The following is a 16,489-nucleotide window of genomic DNA, read 5'->3' on the forward strand; positions in this document are numbered from 1 at the left end:
ATGGTCTCATTACTTTTACTGAGTGACAGAAATTCCGACCGATAGAAAATGTGCTAAATATTTTCTTTTCCTGTTAAAAATAGTTTTTTTGATCATGTCCATATATTTTTTATATTCTCATATTTTAGTTTTTTTTTCTGACAACCGCACATCGGTTATTGCGCTGGCATGTTAGGTTGTGCATATAAACACAGGTATACAAAAATATTTCTGCAACCTGGCTTGTAAGCCACGCTTAACCTTATTACAGGTATTATGTTTTTAAAATAAAACACCAAATTTCACACCAGCAAAAAAATGCAGAGTTCAAAAATACCATTCAGCATCTACAATGAATGATAGTATAATACTGTACATATATCTTCTTTAACTCGGTAACTGCTCATTCCTTGTATATAAACACACACATATTTATGCTTGTGTGTATGCTGTATTTAAATATCCAACGAGAAAGATGTCGATTTTTTGTCATTGTTTATAATGTACTTAAATATTAATAAGTAGAATTAATAATTAATAGAATTAATTTCTAGATTTCGCTTTAATATGCCCAAGCGGGTACTTGGGTTCAGTCCTGGAAGTCTGAAGCAGCTGCAAGTTTTCGTTCCAATCAGTTTTGTAATTGGAAGCCAGGCCTAGCAGTGTTTATTTATGTGTCTTGTTAGTGCTGTTATTCCATGAAGACAAATCCTTATCACATTGTACATTTTTCGTTTGAGATCATTATTCATATGATTTGTGGTCTGGAAAATATTTGCACCTGTTGGTCCTTCCCTTCTCTCTCATTTATTTCAAAACATTGAATCAACACAGGTGCTTCATGATTCATATACAGAGGTGTAAGAGGAAGCTAGAGAGCTGGTGGTTCCTTGGTCCTTAGTAAACGAAAGTGTTCTAATTAAGAATTTGGTTAAAGCAAAAAGCTGCAGAAACTGTGGCCCTCCAGGACTAGAGTTGAGTATGCCTGCCCTACGCTAACCCACCACAAAGGATTTTGTAGGTATTCCAGAAGGCACCACCATGCAGGGAAAATCCATCCATCCATTTTCCAACCTGCTGAATCCGAACACAGGGTCACGGGGGTCTGCAGGAGCCAATCCCAGCCAACAGAGGGCACAAGGCAGGAACCAATCCCGGGCAGGACAAACACAAACACCAAGCACACACTAGGGCCAATTTAGAATCGCCAATCCACCTAACCTGCATGTCTTTGGACTGTGGGAGGAAACTGCAGGGAAAATAAGAATGATTATGACAAAATATCACAAACATCTTATACTGGGTTCTTCAATAGTCAGGAGACATCCACTCCAAGATTGCATTCTAGGAAAAGCAAAAGTTACTCATTACATCTCCTGTGCAGCAACCAAAGTAGAATTCTCAAAGAAAAACCATCAGCTTAAAACTAAGAGTAGACCATATACAGTAGAATATGGCAAATGCATAAGCAAAACACAAGCCTCCTCCTCTACTCTGTGTGCTTTTGAAGCCACATGCCTTTATTGGTGCACAAATGTTTTGTATGCTTTTATTGTGCAGCCTCATTTGTAAAGGGCCAGTATGGATTTTCAAGAGCTTTCACCAAAGTTTATTATGGAAAAAAAATTAGTAGCTCAATGGAAATGAATACTGCTAGAAAGTGTATGATATACAGTACATCTTGATATTGTTACATTATTTTAGTTAGATGCATTTAGAACTAGCATCTGATATTCTCCAGAGAAACTCACACTTTGGCAAGGCTTCATCACAACAGTATTATAAACATGCCAGGAAAGTGTTTAAAAAGTAAATGATATAGGAAAGGTAGTGAGAATTAAACAATGCACTAAAATGGTACATAATACTCCAAAAGATTTTAGGCTATTGAGTTTTAATATTTTGCAGAATTACTGCATATGGTTTTCTTTATAGACTATTCTTTACCTTGTAATATAGTAGTAAGCATGATAAATCATACCAGGCAATATTTTCACAGTCCTTGGTCCATGGCTGCATACTTTCTTGTTCTTGTGTAACAGATGCAGATCCTTGTTAAGTCCATCCATCCATCCATTATCCAACCCGCTATATCCTAACACAGGGTCATGGGGGTCTGCTGGAGCCAATCCCAGCCAACACAGTGTGTGAGGCAGTCTGTAATAAGGTACAGTGAGTTTTCTGCTCTTTAAGCTTTCACTGTGAGCTTTCTTACACTTCACAAGTGTTGCATGTGCCCTTTACTGGTCTGTTTTTGATGGCAGGATTTCTGTTGTCTGGGTGAATTTAGTAGTGGCCCATTCTTAATATCCAAACTGGTTTCATTTTACAGCAGCTGCACAGATGTGAATTTTAAATAATTTTTATTTAGCAAACTTTCTTGTGAAACAACCTAGTGTTGATATGAATGAATACATAGCAGCAGTCACTAACCCTGAGTACAGTTCATACTTTATCACTATTACAATCATCTTGTGTTTTTCAGTGGCTTTCATAACCAGTTGTAACTGGCAGTGTACCATCACAGGTTAGCAGCTCGATTGGCAGTTGGTTGTTTAGTTAAGCATATAATCTGCAGCCTGTAATCCCCCATGTCCTGAGCACAGATCCCAACTGTGAAGTTTTAGGGACAGAAACAGTGGTACATGACACTCTGAGTGATTCCTCAGTAGAGACAGCATGTTTCTGACAATAATCAGTTACTTATTGATTTTAATGCAATCATTGAACTTTTGTATTGATTTTATTGCAATCATTCCATACAAATAGATCAATTTTTGCAAAAAATAGGATTGAAAACAAATCAACCCCCAACCCTGAGAAAGAGAGCATGGCCAACGGAATAAAACTTAAAGCTAGTAAAAATAAATAAATTGATGAGTTTATAGTAAAAATAAATAAATTGATGAGTTTAATAGGCGGATAAAGATAAATAGAGAAGAAAAAGAAATGGGAAGAGAATCTACTTCCTCAGTGCTTTAAGAGCTTATTCTAAAATATTATTAATTAGATCCTGACAGGTTTTGAAGAAGTTCTGCACAGATCCTCTAACTGAGAATTAGATTTTTTCCAATTTCAAATAATATAAAACATCAGTTACCCACTGACTTAAAAGAGGAGAGTTAGGATTCTTCCAGTTTAGCAAAATAAGTCTACGTGCCAATAGTGTAGTGAAGGCAATTACAGTTCGTTTGTCCTTCTCCACTTTAACCCCATCTGAAAGAACACCAAACACACCTGTTAATGGGTTAGAAGGGATTGTGACACCAAGGCTGTCTGAAAGGCACTTAAAGATTTTTGTCCAGAATGATGTTAATTTGGTGCAGGCCCAAAACATGTGATCCAGTGAGGCTGGAACTTGATTTGTGTTCGCAGGTTGGATCTTGCCCTGGAAACATTTTGGACAGTTTTAAGCAAGAGAGATGTGCTCGATATATAATTTTGAGTTGAATAATTGTATGCTTTGCACATATGGAGCTCAAGTGAATTCTCTGCATTGCTACCTTCCACTCCTTTTCTGATATGTTGAGTGAGAGATCCTTTTCCCACTGTCCTCTTGGGTCTTTGAAAGGGAGAGACTGTGTACAATAATTTAATATATTGCAGAATCGCTTTCTGAGTCCTCGAAACTGAGCAATATTTTTTCCAGCATAGAAGAAGGTGGGAGATGGGGAAAATCGGGCAGGTTCTGTTTAACAAAGTTTCTAATTTGAAGATAGTGAAAGAAATGTGTTGCTGGAAAGTTACATTTGGAATGTAATTGTTCATAGGATGCAAAGATGTTGTCTATATAAAGATCTCTAAGCAATTTAATCCCAAATATTTTCCAGATATCAAAGACTGCATACAGTTTGTTTGCGAGGGTTGAAAACGGTGGTTCTCATGCAGTGGTGCCACAGATAAAAGATTCTCCATCTTAAAATGCTTTCTACATTGGTTCCATATTCTGAGTGAATGAAGCACAATTGAGTTATTAGTATATTGGCAATAACTTGCATTTATTGGGGCACAAAGCAGGGAATATAAAGAAGTACTGCAGGATTTTATTTCTATTGTGGACCAAACCTGTGTATGTTCATCTATTTGTGTCCAGGTTTTTATAGCTTGTATGTTTGCTGCCCAGTAATAAAACTGAAAGTTACGTAGAGCCATGACACCTTCTGCCTTAGGTCTTTGTAGAGTCGCACTTTGGATACATAGATGTTTTAAGTTCCAAATAAATGAGGTTATGGTTGAATTTAATTGCTTAAAGAATGATTTATTGATGTATATTGGAATGTTTTGAAATAAAAAGAGAAGCTTAGGAAGTAGTGCTGGGCGGTATGACCAAAATTCTATATCATGGTATTTTTCAAAATTATACTGGTTTCACGGTATTCAATGGTATTTTTTTTCCATGCATGCATGAATGGATGTTAACCACATTTTCCACTGCAATTACTGCAGTAGACTGGCTAAGAATAACCTACTCCACTGTCATGAGAATTGTACATTGTACAAAAAAACATTTTAATGTGCACACACGCATTAATACAGGTTGACATGGCCCCATAAAGTTTTCAAGGGGTTGGCACTAATGAAGAGAAGGAATCCCATTGCATGACAGTTGCAGTGAAAATATAGAACCTTTTTATTGAACAAATTTTGCAAACAACTTAAACTATAATTTTGACAACATATTTTCAACCATCCAAAGAGGCATTTAGACTTAGTAAAATATCCAGAGGTGCTTGTCAAAAGTTGTATTGCACTGAACATGTCTTAGAAAAGGAATAAATAGTACGGTAAATATTTTTTGTAAACCAACTACACTTTCTGTTAATGTTAACAATCTCTGTCCACTGACATGTTAGCTATCTGGATTGTAATGGCGTTGGTTATCTTGATCCACCGCTTGCTTTTTTTTGTCGTAGGCAGTACCTCTAGCAAACGCAAGCGATGGATCAAGATAACCAACGCCATTACAATCCAGATGATGTCTGACTCGAGTGTCCTCTAGCTTTTTCAGTTTTACCTGAGGATGTGGAGGGTGCCAATCTTGGTTCCATACATTCATGGTACTCCAAAGCATGTTTGCAGCTAAGGTGGTGTAGCAAATTGCTCGTGTTGCCTCCCCCAGGGACAACTTTAGCTTGACAGCATTTCAGTAAATTGTTGTTTGGTCCACATCCGACCTTTTAAAACCAAAGTATCTCCAGACAATAGACACAGCTTCTTTTTTTGGCAAAAGTTCCTCTGTGTCATCATGTTCAACTTTATCATCTGCTACAGCTTCAGTTTCGGAATGTTCTCTGTCTTTTTTCATCGCTCAATACCTTCACTAACGCATGTACTCCATTGCATGCTTGTTTAGCGGTGTAGCAGTGAAAAAGGTCCCCCCTTAAACAGTTTCCCGCTGCGCCACGTTCCGAATGTTGTTTAGGCTATTTAAGCCGGTGTTGTGGTACAAGAAAAATCCATATCATAACAAAAATTAAAAACGGTTTTCAGTATGAACCGGTATACCTCCCAGGACTATTAGGAAGGATATTCATCTTAACAACGTTAATTCTTTCAGCTAGAGTGAGATGAAGGGTTGACCATCTATGCAAGTCTTGCTTAATTTTTTCCATACATACGGTGAAATTTTGTTGATAAAGAGCTTTATGTTTACTTGTGATATTTACCCCTAGGTATTTAAGCTGATCTTCAATAATAAAAGGGAAGGTGTCCAATCTAATATTGTATGCTTGAGAATTCACTGGAAAGAGCACACTTTTATTCAAATTAATTCTGAGACCAGAGATCATTTGAAATTCTATAAGTGCTGTTAAGACTGCAGGCACAGTATTTTGTGGGTCTGCTATATACAGTATCATAACATCTGCATATAGAAAGATTTTCTGTTCAAGTCCTCCTGTGATAATCCCCTTTATCTGATAATCATTTCGACAGTAAACTGCCAGTGGTTCAATGGCGATTGCAAATAGCAGTGGTGACAAGGGGCATCCTTGTCTGGTTGTTTAGTTAAGCATATAATCTACTGGCTGTAATCCCCTATGTCCTGAGCACAGATCCCAACTGTGAAGTTTTAGGGACTGAAACTCCTGGCAGTAGTACATAACACTGAGTGATTCCTCAGTAGAGACAGCACCTTTCTGACAATAATCAGTTACTTGTGGATTTTAATGCAATCATTGTACTTTTTACAATCATCTAAAATGGTAGGATGTTTAATCGTAAGATTGACATACAGTACATACCTGTGGTTCAATTTTAGTTTAAATTAATTATTTGCATTTTGTGATTTGCAGTACTATTGATTCACCCTAATTTTATTAATAAGTTTACAACATTATAGTGGAAAATAAATAATAAGACAATATGCAGTTTTATTGGTTTCCCTTTAATTGATATTCATTAGTGTAAATTCTGACTTACAAATTTGAGTCTGCAAGAATGGAACTTACTTGTAACCAGAGACCTTCCTTTACTTGTTCAGTTGTTGCATTTGTTAACATCAGCAAGACTGGTGTTGTTCATGCTGGTGTTTGATCATGATCCAAGTTTTACATGCACTCACAACAGTAGATTTGGAGCCTGTAGTAACTATAGTAGTTATACCATGTTCAAAACCACCTAAATCTTTACCCTTGACCCATTCTGCAGTTCTACTTTAGATTTTCACATATACATATATAGCATATAATCAATCAGTTCCTGCATAACATCCTAAAAAAACATTATCTAAACATATAATGCTGTCTGATTGAGGGGTTAATTGTGAAGGAAGGGTGAACTGAATATAAGAAAGTAGCTGCTCGAATTATATCCGAGTAGCAGTGGGTCTAATGCTTTTTATAACTGTTTCTGAGAATATTGAATGCTGCAAGGGACATTTTGTGGCACCAGCAATATAGCTAGAGGAATGACATTCTGCTAGCTTCCTTCTAACCAGTTATTATGTTTTGTAGTCCAATGTAAAAAGAAGGAAGGCACATTCTAGTGTTTTAGGGACATAGTGGCAGCACGTTGCATTTTTAATGTCTGTTAGGTCTCCAAAAATCCATCAACATACAAAGCATTCAGTATTATATTGTGAAAGAAAATGTAAACTTTAACACTATTTTGATAGGAAGCCAGATTAAAAGTTAAATGAAAGTGAAGGTTGGGTTGAATCTGGAGTAATAGAGATGCTATCCACCAGAGCAGACGTAAGTAATTGTTGTTAATCACATATTACTAAGTATGTCTTTTGTTAATAACTCGCGAATACAGTATATGCTATGACCAATTTTAAGAAATACATTTCTTAATATCATATTGTTTTTGCCTATTGCTAGTTCTGTGATATTTTCTGGCATTAGACACTGTAGGAGGGGATCAAACTGCTTTTATACAAATGTTTAATGTGAACAAATACAACATATATATATATATATATATATATATATATATATATATATATATATATATATATATATATATATATATATATATATAAATTAGTGTCTTTCTTGAGTAATGAGGCCATGCAGGCAATGTCAAAACAGACAATGGAGAAGCAAGAGAGGAAAGGATGAAGAGAAACAGGATGGTAGTAGACATTCTGAGTTTTATAAAGTTTGTCTACAAGAAAAAATAAAACAGGCAGGTGTTAAACTTCTGTCGTATGTTTTGTTCTGCTAGAAACCTTCAACCTCTTGTCGAAGTTTAGCTCTTATTTGAACTGTTTCTGTTTATTAATGTGTCTAATGATGTAAGTCTGTATGCCCATTTAGAAAGCTATATTTAAACACTCAGTTGCACATATGTGATCTGAATTATCCATTATCACATTTGAAAATGCAGGTAATACACCCTGTTTCTTTTTTGAAGGCTCATATTTAAGAATGCATTATATATAGCAGCTGCAAGCTTCAGACATCCAATTCTTTGTTTCTTGTCTCTGTGTGTCTGCACACAAAGTTAGTCAGTCAGTCATTTTCCAACCTGCTATATCCCAACACTGGGTCACAGGGGGTCTTCTGGAGCCAATCCCAGCCAGCATAGGGCGCAAGGCAGGAACAATCCCCAGGCAGAGAGCAAGCCCACCGCAGGGCACACACACGCACACACCTGTACACCAGGCACACACTAGGGGCAATGTAGGATCACCATGCACCTAACCTGCATGTCTTTAGACTGTGGAAGGAAACTGGAGCACCCAGAGGAAACCCACGCAGACATGGGGAGAACATGCAAGCTCCATGCAGGGAGGACCCAGGAAGTGAACATAACTCTCCTTACTGTGAGGCAGCAGCGCTACCACTGTGCCACAATGCCGCCCTGCGCACAGAGTATTGCTTATTAAAGAATACACACATAGAAATAAAAAGTTATACTCAGTACCACTGTACCGGCACTCAAGTAAACAAAACATGCACAAGAAAAACTTGTAAAGTTACCAAGAACACAAAAATGTTAATAAATAACATTTTGGACTTGACTGCCCTCTTTGCAAGACTGAAAAATGCTGAAAATTACAACATTTATTGATTTGTTTATTTTACACTATTAGCCATTCTCATGAATTCATATTTTTTTTATTTCCTTAAGTAGGTGAACTTCGTAAAAGAAACTTGGTTCTGTCATATTGTGCATAGTTATCCCTGTAGCTGTTAGAGTGAAATAGCTAAGATTTATAGTACAGTGAATCTGTACTGTTGACATCTTACAGTACTGATGTGTTAAATTCAGAAATGATGTAAATAAATTTGAAAATCTTAATTTAAAACTGATACAACAGAATCCCAAGTTACAATGTGTATTGAACTGCATTAAATATTTACGTATGACGGGGATAATGGAGAAGTCTACTTATGGTTTTAAGATCCTAAAACACATATCAAGTAAATCTCATACTGACACTGTAAGTAGACTTAAAAATTAAAATCCTTAGTTAAGAGGAGGACTGGTTAGCATGTTGTTTGAAAGCCACACTGTTAAGGAGAAAAGGCAAACTAACTCAGAAGAAATTTAATTTCTTGGTAGCAATGTTTTTTTTTTTTTTTTTTGTCCATTAACACGACTATGCCCTGTTCAAAATATAAACAAGCACATTGCATAGTATGTGTGCACATCAGGGAGCTGGAGAAGTAAAAAAATTTCATATGAATTTTGTAGAAATTATATACTGCATTGTGCAAAATGAGATATGGTAGACTTTGCATCATTGAAGTTTCTTACAATAACTATTGAAGAAAAATTGATTCAGTTAACAAATATTTGATACTCTACTTTAAATATAGACCAGTAAATTAATCTGAGTATAAAACCTTGTTTGTTGGGATTTTAAAATTCTGATACATCTGCATTAATCACTGCAGTCAGTGAATTCTATAAGAAACATGAACTTGACCTTATGAAAACAGTAATGTTTACATTGGACAGAGCCACGATTACATTGGTCAGTCTAAATGGTGCTGCAGCATAGCTGAGAAATGATGTTCAACAATTCGTACAACAACATTGTGTTGCACATCAGGAAGACTTAGGGATTTAGAAGCATGGAAAGACATAATATTGATCAAAGATATTAAAACGTTAATAAGAACTGTCTACACATTGTTCCGTTGGTCTTCCACCAAAACATGCAAGTTTCAAGAATGAGTGTTTCTGAATGTGTTTTAGTTTCTTTGAGACCTTGTAAATTGCACTGATTATCTAAACATTTTGCACTTCAAGCAATTATTTGAAATTATGATCCTCTATTGGAATATTTGAAAAGAGACAAAGATCACAATTCAGTTTCAAAGTATGGATTAAAATGTGCTGCCTCTCAACAAGAAGGCCGGGGTTCATTTTTCCAGGTCTTCCATATGTGGAGCTTGCGTATTCTACCTGTTTCTGCATGGGCTTCTTCCAGACAGGCCAAAGGCAAGCAGGTTATTTGGAACGGGAATGCTAAATTGTCCCTAGTGGTATGTGTGTGTGTATGTGTGTGTGTGTCTGTGTATTCGTCATGTCCAGGGATTTTTCCTGCCTTGCATGTTATGTTTGCTGCAACCCCATCCATCCATCCATTTTCCAACCCGCTGAATCTGAACACAGGGTCACGGGGGTCTGCTGGAGCCAATCCCAGCCAACACAGGGCACAAGGCAGGGTACCAATCCTGGGCAGGGTGCCAACCCACCGCAGGACACACACAAACACACCCACACACCAAGCACACACTAGGGCCAATTTAGAATCACCAATCCACCTAACCTGCATGTCTTTGGACTGTGGGAGGAAACCGGAGCGCACGGAGGAAACCCACGCAGACACGGGGAGAACATGCAAACTCCGCACAGAGAGGACCCGGGAAGCGAACCCGGGTCTCCTAACTGCGAGGCAGCAGCGCTACCACTGCGCAACCGTGCCGCCCACTAAGGAATCGGTTACATTTAAAACATTTGGAAATGCTGATTTCTGTTCAAGAGTTATGTTTGCGATGGAGGAACATTTTGACCTGGATTGTGTTTATTTAGAATGCTGAAATGTGAAAGGTCACAGGGAAGAACCGGAGGGATTTTAAATTCAAGTGTTTAATACAAAATAAAATATAATAATTAAAAATTTCAATGTTGCAACTTGCACATTGTACGTATAGAATTATTTCATATTAACAGTTTCTTTTAATCAGCTACTAAGTTGGATAAAATTTTTTAAATAGTCTTATAAGTTATAACTTCTAAGAATAGTTTAAAGGTTTCAGCTCTACAGGATTTTTTCTTCAATTATCTGTTTTATAGTCACTGTGGTATACTTAAATGACTGAGTATCATCGACTCATGGACCCACAAGGTAAGCTTAACATAGGTTAAAATTAGAGTGTACACATTTTAATTTGATTTAAAAATCTATGCAGAAGACATTTTTTGCATGAGCCACCTTAATAAAAGGACAAGTGCCTGTTGCTTCTATGTGTTTATCTGGTTGGTATGTATGTCTCTTTCATGGCATCTCTTTTATGAATCCCATACCAATTGCTATATAACAGAGACTTATGCATTGCATTTAGATAGATAGATAGATAGATAGATAGATAGATTTGTCATTCCAACAGATGGCATATTGCAAACATTTGTAGTAATGCATTTTATTACTAGATGATAATGTAGAATTCAGCGTTAATATTTGCAATCTGCATTCTGTTAGAGTGACATTCAATTCATTTTATTACTATATGCATTACAAAATACATTCCAGTAGGTGCTGTATTTTAAATGTTAACACTGAAGTCTACATTGGTTAGATTTCAGCTTGTCTCAGATGGGTAGTACAGCTAGTAGCCTATAAAAAACATTGCTCATATATATCTGGGAAATAGTTGAATCACTTACCAGAAGGAAACTCTCTGTATGTATTATATTATTTATTTTAAAATGCATATAAGGTTTAAAAAAAGAAAGGAAGTTTCTAAAAATTCCAGAGTATTATTACTCCTTTACTAGGGTACTAGGGTGTTGTACCGTGTTAGCCATTATGAATGTAGAGAAAAGCCAAGCAAAATGACACCTTTTATTGGCTAACTAAAAAGATTACAATATGCAAGCTTTCGAGGCAACTCAGGCCCCTTCTTCAGGCAAGACGTTGCCTCGAAAGCTTGCATATTGTAATCTTTTTAGTTAGCCAATAAAAGGTGTCATTTTGCTTGGCTTTTCTCCTTTACTAGGGCAAATAAAAAAAAAAAAAACCTAAGCCTCCACATAAATTGTCCTCCCATTGTCTCTTTCTTGGTGTAAACATCTGAATTGTTTTGTGTATGGCTATGTACATTTGGGAGGTTGCTCACATAGCAGATATGAGACACCACCTTATCACTCTATTGTGCCGTGATCTTTTTTGCACAGTTGTGTCTGCTCCCAAATTTGCTATTGTTTTTTATTAGTTTTCATATTACTGGTAGTGTTGGACCATGATCCTATGATGATATCACTTTACATTTAAATTTGTGCAGCAAAGACATTTCAATTTGAGCTTTGTTTGAATCTCATTTTGTAGTGTTTTTCACTTTTTTGGAATTGCGGAAATGTTGCCTGTTGTTCAACTGTAGTTTTTGGATTCTATTTTCCTTCCTGATTGTTTTATCATTGTTGCTGGCCTTGTCTTGTTTACTTATGACTACGTCTCACTCGGCACCAGTTCCATCATTAAATTTGCTGAAAAGGTGTCTGAAAGTATTTTAACAGCAAGAATGGGAATTGTGAAGGAGGGCAGAAGGTGTTAAATGTCTACTATAGTTATATTAAAACAAAATCAAAAAATTAGAACAAAACATTATCGGCCCTGTACTGGACTTTGTGAAGGCTTGATTTTAGGAAACTGCCTCCAGCAGGCTTAAATCTGCAGGAGATGTTAGCTGATCAGGCTCCTTGACCTCAGGACTGCTGATATTGAACTTGCTACTAGAGAATGAGGAACTTGTCCAGCTATCCTGTGGAGATATAATGTGCACCTCTAAAGTGTTGTGAGGGGAGTCTTCAGTCCAGAGAGTTATAGGCAGTAAGGTCGTATTTGGGCATAAGTGCAAGGTAAGTGGGGCATACTGTTCAAGGGTATCAAGCTCAGAGGTGCAGTTGTCCAACCATTTTTAGGATCTTGCATAGCTGGACAGTAACTGAAAATTGCTGTACTGAGGCACAATGGGTCACCTCAAAACCAGAGAGAGAGAGAGAAAGATTAGGATAAGTATAACATAGATTGTTAAAATTATTTAGGTAAGACATGTAAAATTGAAAAGGTTTTGAAATAGCCTTTTATGGAATTTGAATACATGTCTGTTTCTCCTGGGTAATGAGCTCCTTGTCTTAGTAAGGACATAAATTGATTTGAGTAGAAATCATCAGGAATAGTGGCCTGATATTGGATGTGATATAGATATGCCAATGTAGATAATAATTTCAGAATGCATCTTTTTAATAATAAAAAAAATCAATAAAAGTTAAGCAGAACTAACTGGGAAAACCTTACAAATTGCTGGAAAACAAGAATGGGAATTCATATGTTATGACCAGTAGGGGACATTGCGGCATCCAGGTCATACAGAAGTCCCATAAAATAGGGAGAGCAACAGCATACTAGCGCCGCAGGGCTGCCCCACTGGACTACAGTTCCTAGCATTCCCTGTGGGTGTCTGAATAGGTACTGAAGCTCAGAGATGCTGCCATCTAGTGGGTTGGGGAAGCATACAGCCTTGATAGGGAGCCTTCCCCGATCTCTCCATTATATTGGCCTCTCGGCCAGTTAAGGGAACTGGTTCAATCACGGCAGGAATGGCAGCCTATGTGTGCTGTCCTTTACAAGGTATAAGTGACAGTTTTCAAGATAGTATGTTTAAACTCCAAAGAGAGCAAGAATTTGGGGAATGAGGTGACTGAAACATTAGGATCTAATGAGTAATAAATATTTCCTATACGGCTATAGAGAAGGTAGTGAGTACATAAAAGCCTTAATGTTTATTTTTCAATGTCATTGCACATTTGGCAGGTTTCATAAGATTGGATACCAAAGTTTCTCTCAGAATGGGTTTCAAAAGTGGCCAGCACTGAAGAACAGCAAACATTTAAAAAGTTAATGAAATGATCTCAGATCACTCCTATCACATAATCCCCATGTCAGTTATGAAGCTTTATACTCACAATATCCAAAATACATGTATTTTTGATACAATATTATTAAATAAATATGAGCAGTGTGCAAAAGTGAAGCATGTTCAAATGGGATTGAATTTTGGAATAGAAAACTGCTCCCCATAATCATTCATGGGTTAAGAGTCCATTCTTCATTTCAGAAACTTGAATTTGCTTGATGACCTGAGATTTTTCAATGAACATGTTAATACAGTATAATTTGGTGTTTTTTATTGTTGGCCCCTGGTTTTCCTCCATTGAAGCTCACTGTATGAGAAGCTTTCTTATCTCTGTTTTCCATGAAAATATGAGATTGAACATTTTTGTCTGCAATCACTACAATCAAGTTCTGCAGGAGTAAATATTGTGGCAGTTGTAGTTAGTTTTCTTGTAAAGTAAGGCAGAAGATTATTACTGTTGCTCAACAAAAGTATTGAGATCAAAGTTTATAACAATATGATTCACAGTAGAAATTAATTCTTATTATCTTTCTTCTCTGTACAGTTATACAAAGTAGACCAAATATTACTGGCTTGATTTATTTTTATTTTTTTGATGCATCAATGGCTAATGATGTACAGTGCCTTACTTGTATCCCCCCCTTTTTTTTGGCTGTAGTTAATTTCTTCCATGAAGTATGTACCGGAAGGAGAAAAGTATTCAGATCAAGAGCAGTGCCTCTGCCCTCTACAGCAACCTGAGTGTACTGCCAATCCCTGAGAAGTCTCTCACATATTTCACAGTTGTGCATGGAAATGTTCTGAACATGGTGAGTGCTTCTGGGGATGGCCTCAACTTCTCTCATCGGCAGTTACAGTCCAAGGATGGAAGCATTACTGCCAGCTCTTCACTCATTATGCAGGTATGCATGTAAGAGCTAATTCTAAAAAGATATTGTTAACACTAAATTCATATAAGTGTTTGCTTAACTAGAATATAATGTTAATTTAAATAACTACATAGATAATGGAAGGTTTTGTTTATTGAATAAGCTTGAATGTTAATGCAACATTCCTCAAAGTCCTGGATCAATCACTGAGGCATTTGTCTGTAAATTGGCAAACCTCCGTCCATTCTTTCAGTTGAAGGACTGGGACTTTTGTGAAGACTTCTTGTTTACTCTACCACAAATGCCTTATCTGTTTAATATCACCTTGTCACATTTTTATTAGTCCTAAACTACCTCGTCTCAACTTTTTTGGACTGTGTTGCAGGCTTCAATTTCAGAATAAATGTACATCTCTAAATAACAATGCAGTTGATAAGATAAACATTGTCTTTATATTTGAAACAAGTCAAAATCACTCCTTTTTGTTTTTATTAGCATGTTCTATGCTGTCCCAACTGTTTTGGAATTGGGATTGTATTTGTATTTTCAACCTTTAACCTGAAAGCCAGCAAAGTTAACTAGTATATTTCATTTATCATTTATTTATACTTTTTTCACTTACAGTATTCTTGAGTGTGCCTGTTTTACTGATAGAATAAAGTTTTCTCAATTGGTAGCACCACTTGTAACATATGGCCCACAGGTTTACCTTTAGGGCATGTTGCACATCCTCCTCCTTTTCATTTTGGTCTCTGGAATGCAAAACAACTTGCAAATAACTGTTCAGCACATTTTAGATATTTTTAATTTTTAGCTTTGTCTGATTAAGTGATGGGCTGTGGATCGTGAATGATTTAGCCATTAGGCCACACTGCCAGCTTGTCTCCAGGAGAGGCTAGAACACATATATCATAGTTACAGTTTCAGTCAGCCCATCTCTGTTCTTTAGAAGGAGTCAGTGACCCAACCATGCCATAAATTTCAAGGAGGCTCAAAGAGCACAGCCTTAGATGATAATATAGCTTAATATGCAAAGAACAGTCACAGTGCTATGCCTAGAATAAACAGAATAATGTGGTATACATTTCCAGACACAAGGTAGATGGTACATGTTTGTAAAGTAAGTCAGAATAAAAGAATCAAGGATTTGTCTTTTTGGTATTACATGGTGATGTCTGACAGTAACTACACAAGACAAAGATACATTGAGTATGTATGATGAAAGGAGAAAATTTACAGTAGCAAAACTCAGAGGATCCTGTGAATAGGGCTATGAAGAATGAATGTAAATTGAATAACCTTTGGAATGCAAAAGAGATCATGAGCATTAAGAAGTGGTTTTTAGCCTTGCACTTACGCACCTAGATTTGACTGCAAATCCTATAATTAATAGTGAAGCATGACATGAGTAAAGTCAAAATGTATTGAAGTCATTTCAAATTTATACTTCACTATCCATTTTGTAGGCATCATGGTGTGTATTACCTTCTCGAGTTCTGCTTGTACTTACCTCACAGAAGGGAATCCAGGTAAGATTTTTTTTTGTTTGATTGTTTCTTCTTTGTCTTAGTCTTTTGTAGAAACTCGCACAATTGTTTGAATACACCTTTAAAACATGAAATTTCAATCCATCCTCAGAAATTATGATTCATTTATTTCAAGTTTCAGACAAGCCACAGTTTTCACCAAAAACTCCGATGCATTAATTGTATATTATTGCTGTTTAAGAGAGCTAGCAGAAGAAAAGCTACAAGGCAGTGTCCTTAAATATTTTGGCATATATTCTGCATATATTCAAATGGTACATGCAGAATGTAATGCAGTCTGAAATTAATAAATTTAATAAGTACAGGTAATGACAGCCCAAGTACTTTTCTAATTCTGAATTTGTACACAGTAAAAACAAAGTCTGATCATTCATGCAAGAAACCCTGAAAACAGAAAATGAAAGGTTGTTTAATAAGAGTTCTGAAATAAAGAATTAATGTAAAATTGTCAAATATGATTTCACACAGGAAGATATAAAGTTGGAACAAATGTAAACAC

General features: G+C 36.3%; 1 protein-coding gene across 2 annotated transcripts in view; it reads left to right on the top strand.

Annotated features, from left to right (window-relative positions):
• Positions 1-16,489, top strand: part of wdr54 (WD repeat domain 54) — a 57,681-nt gene that overhangs the window by 405 nt on the left and 40,787 nt on the right. For both annotated transcript variants that reach the window (XM_028804665.2, XM_028804666.2), the window contains exons 2-3: positions 14,233-14,476; positions 15,910-15,972. In XM_028804665.2, the coding sequence (XP_028660498.1) occupies positions 14,252-14,476; positions 15,910-15,972 (288 nt within the window). In that variant the 5' untranslated portion in view covers positions 14,233-14,251. The remainder of the gene's footprint in view (positions 1-14,232; positions 14,477-15,909; positions 15,973-16,489) is intronic.

The sequence above is a fragment of the Erpetoichthys calabaricus genome, chromosome 7 (assembly GCF_900747795.2).
Source record: "Erpetoichthys calabaricus chromosome 7, fErpCal1.3, whole genome shotgun sequence".
Taxonomy (NCBI): Eukaryota; Metazoa; Chordata; class Cladistia; order Polypteriformes; family Polypteridae; genus Erpetoichthys; species Erpetoichthys calabaricus.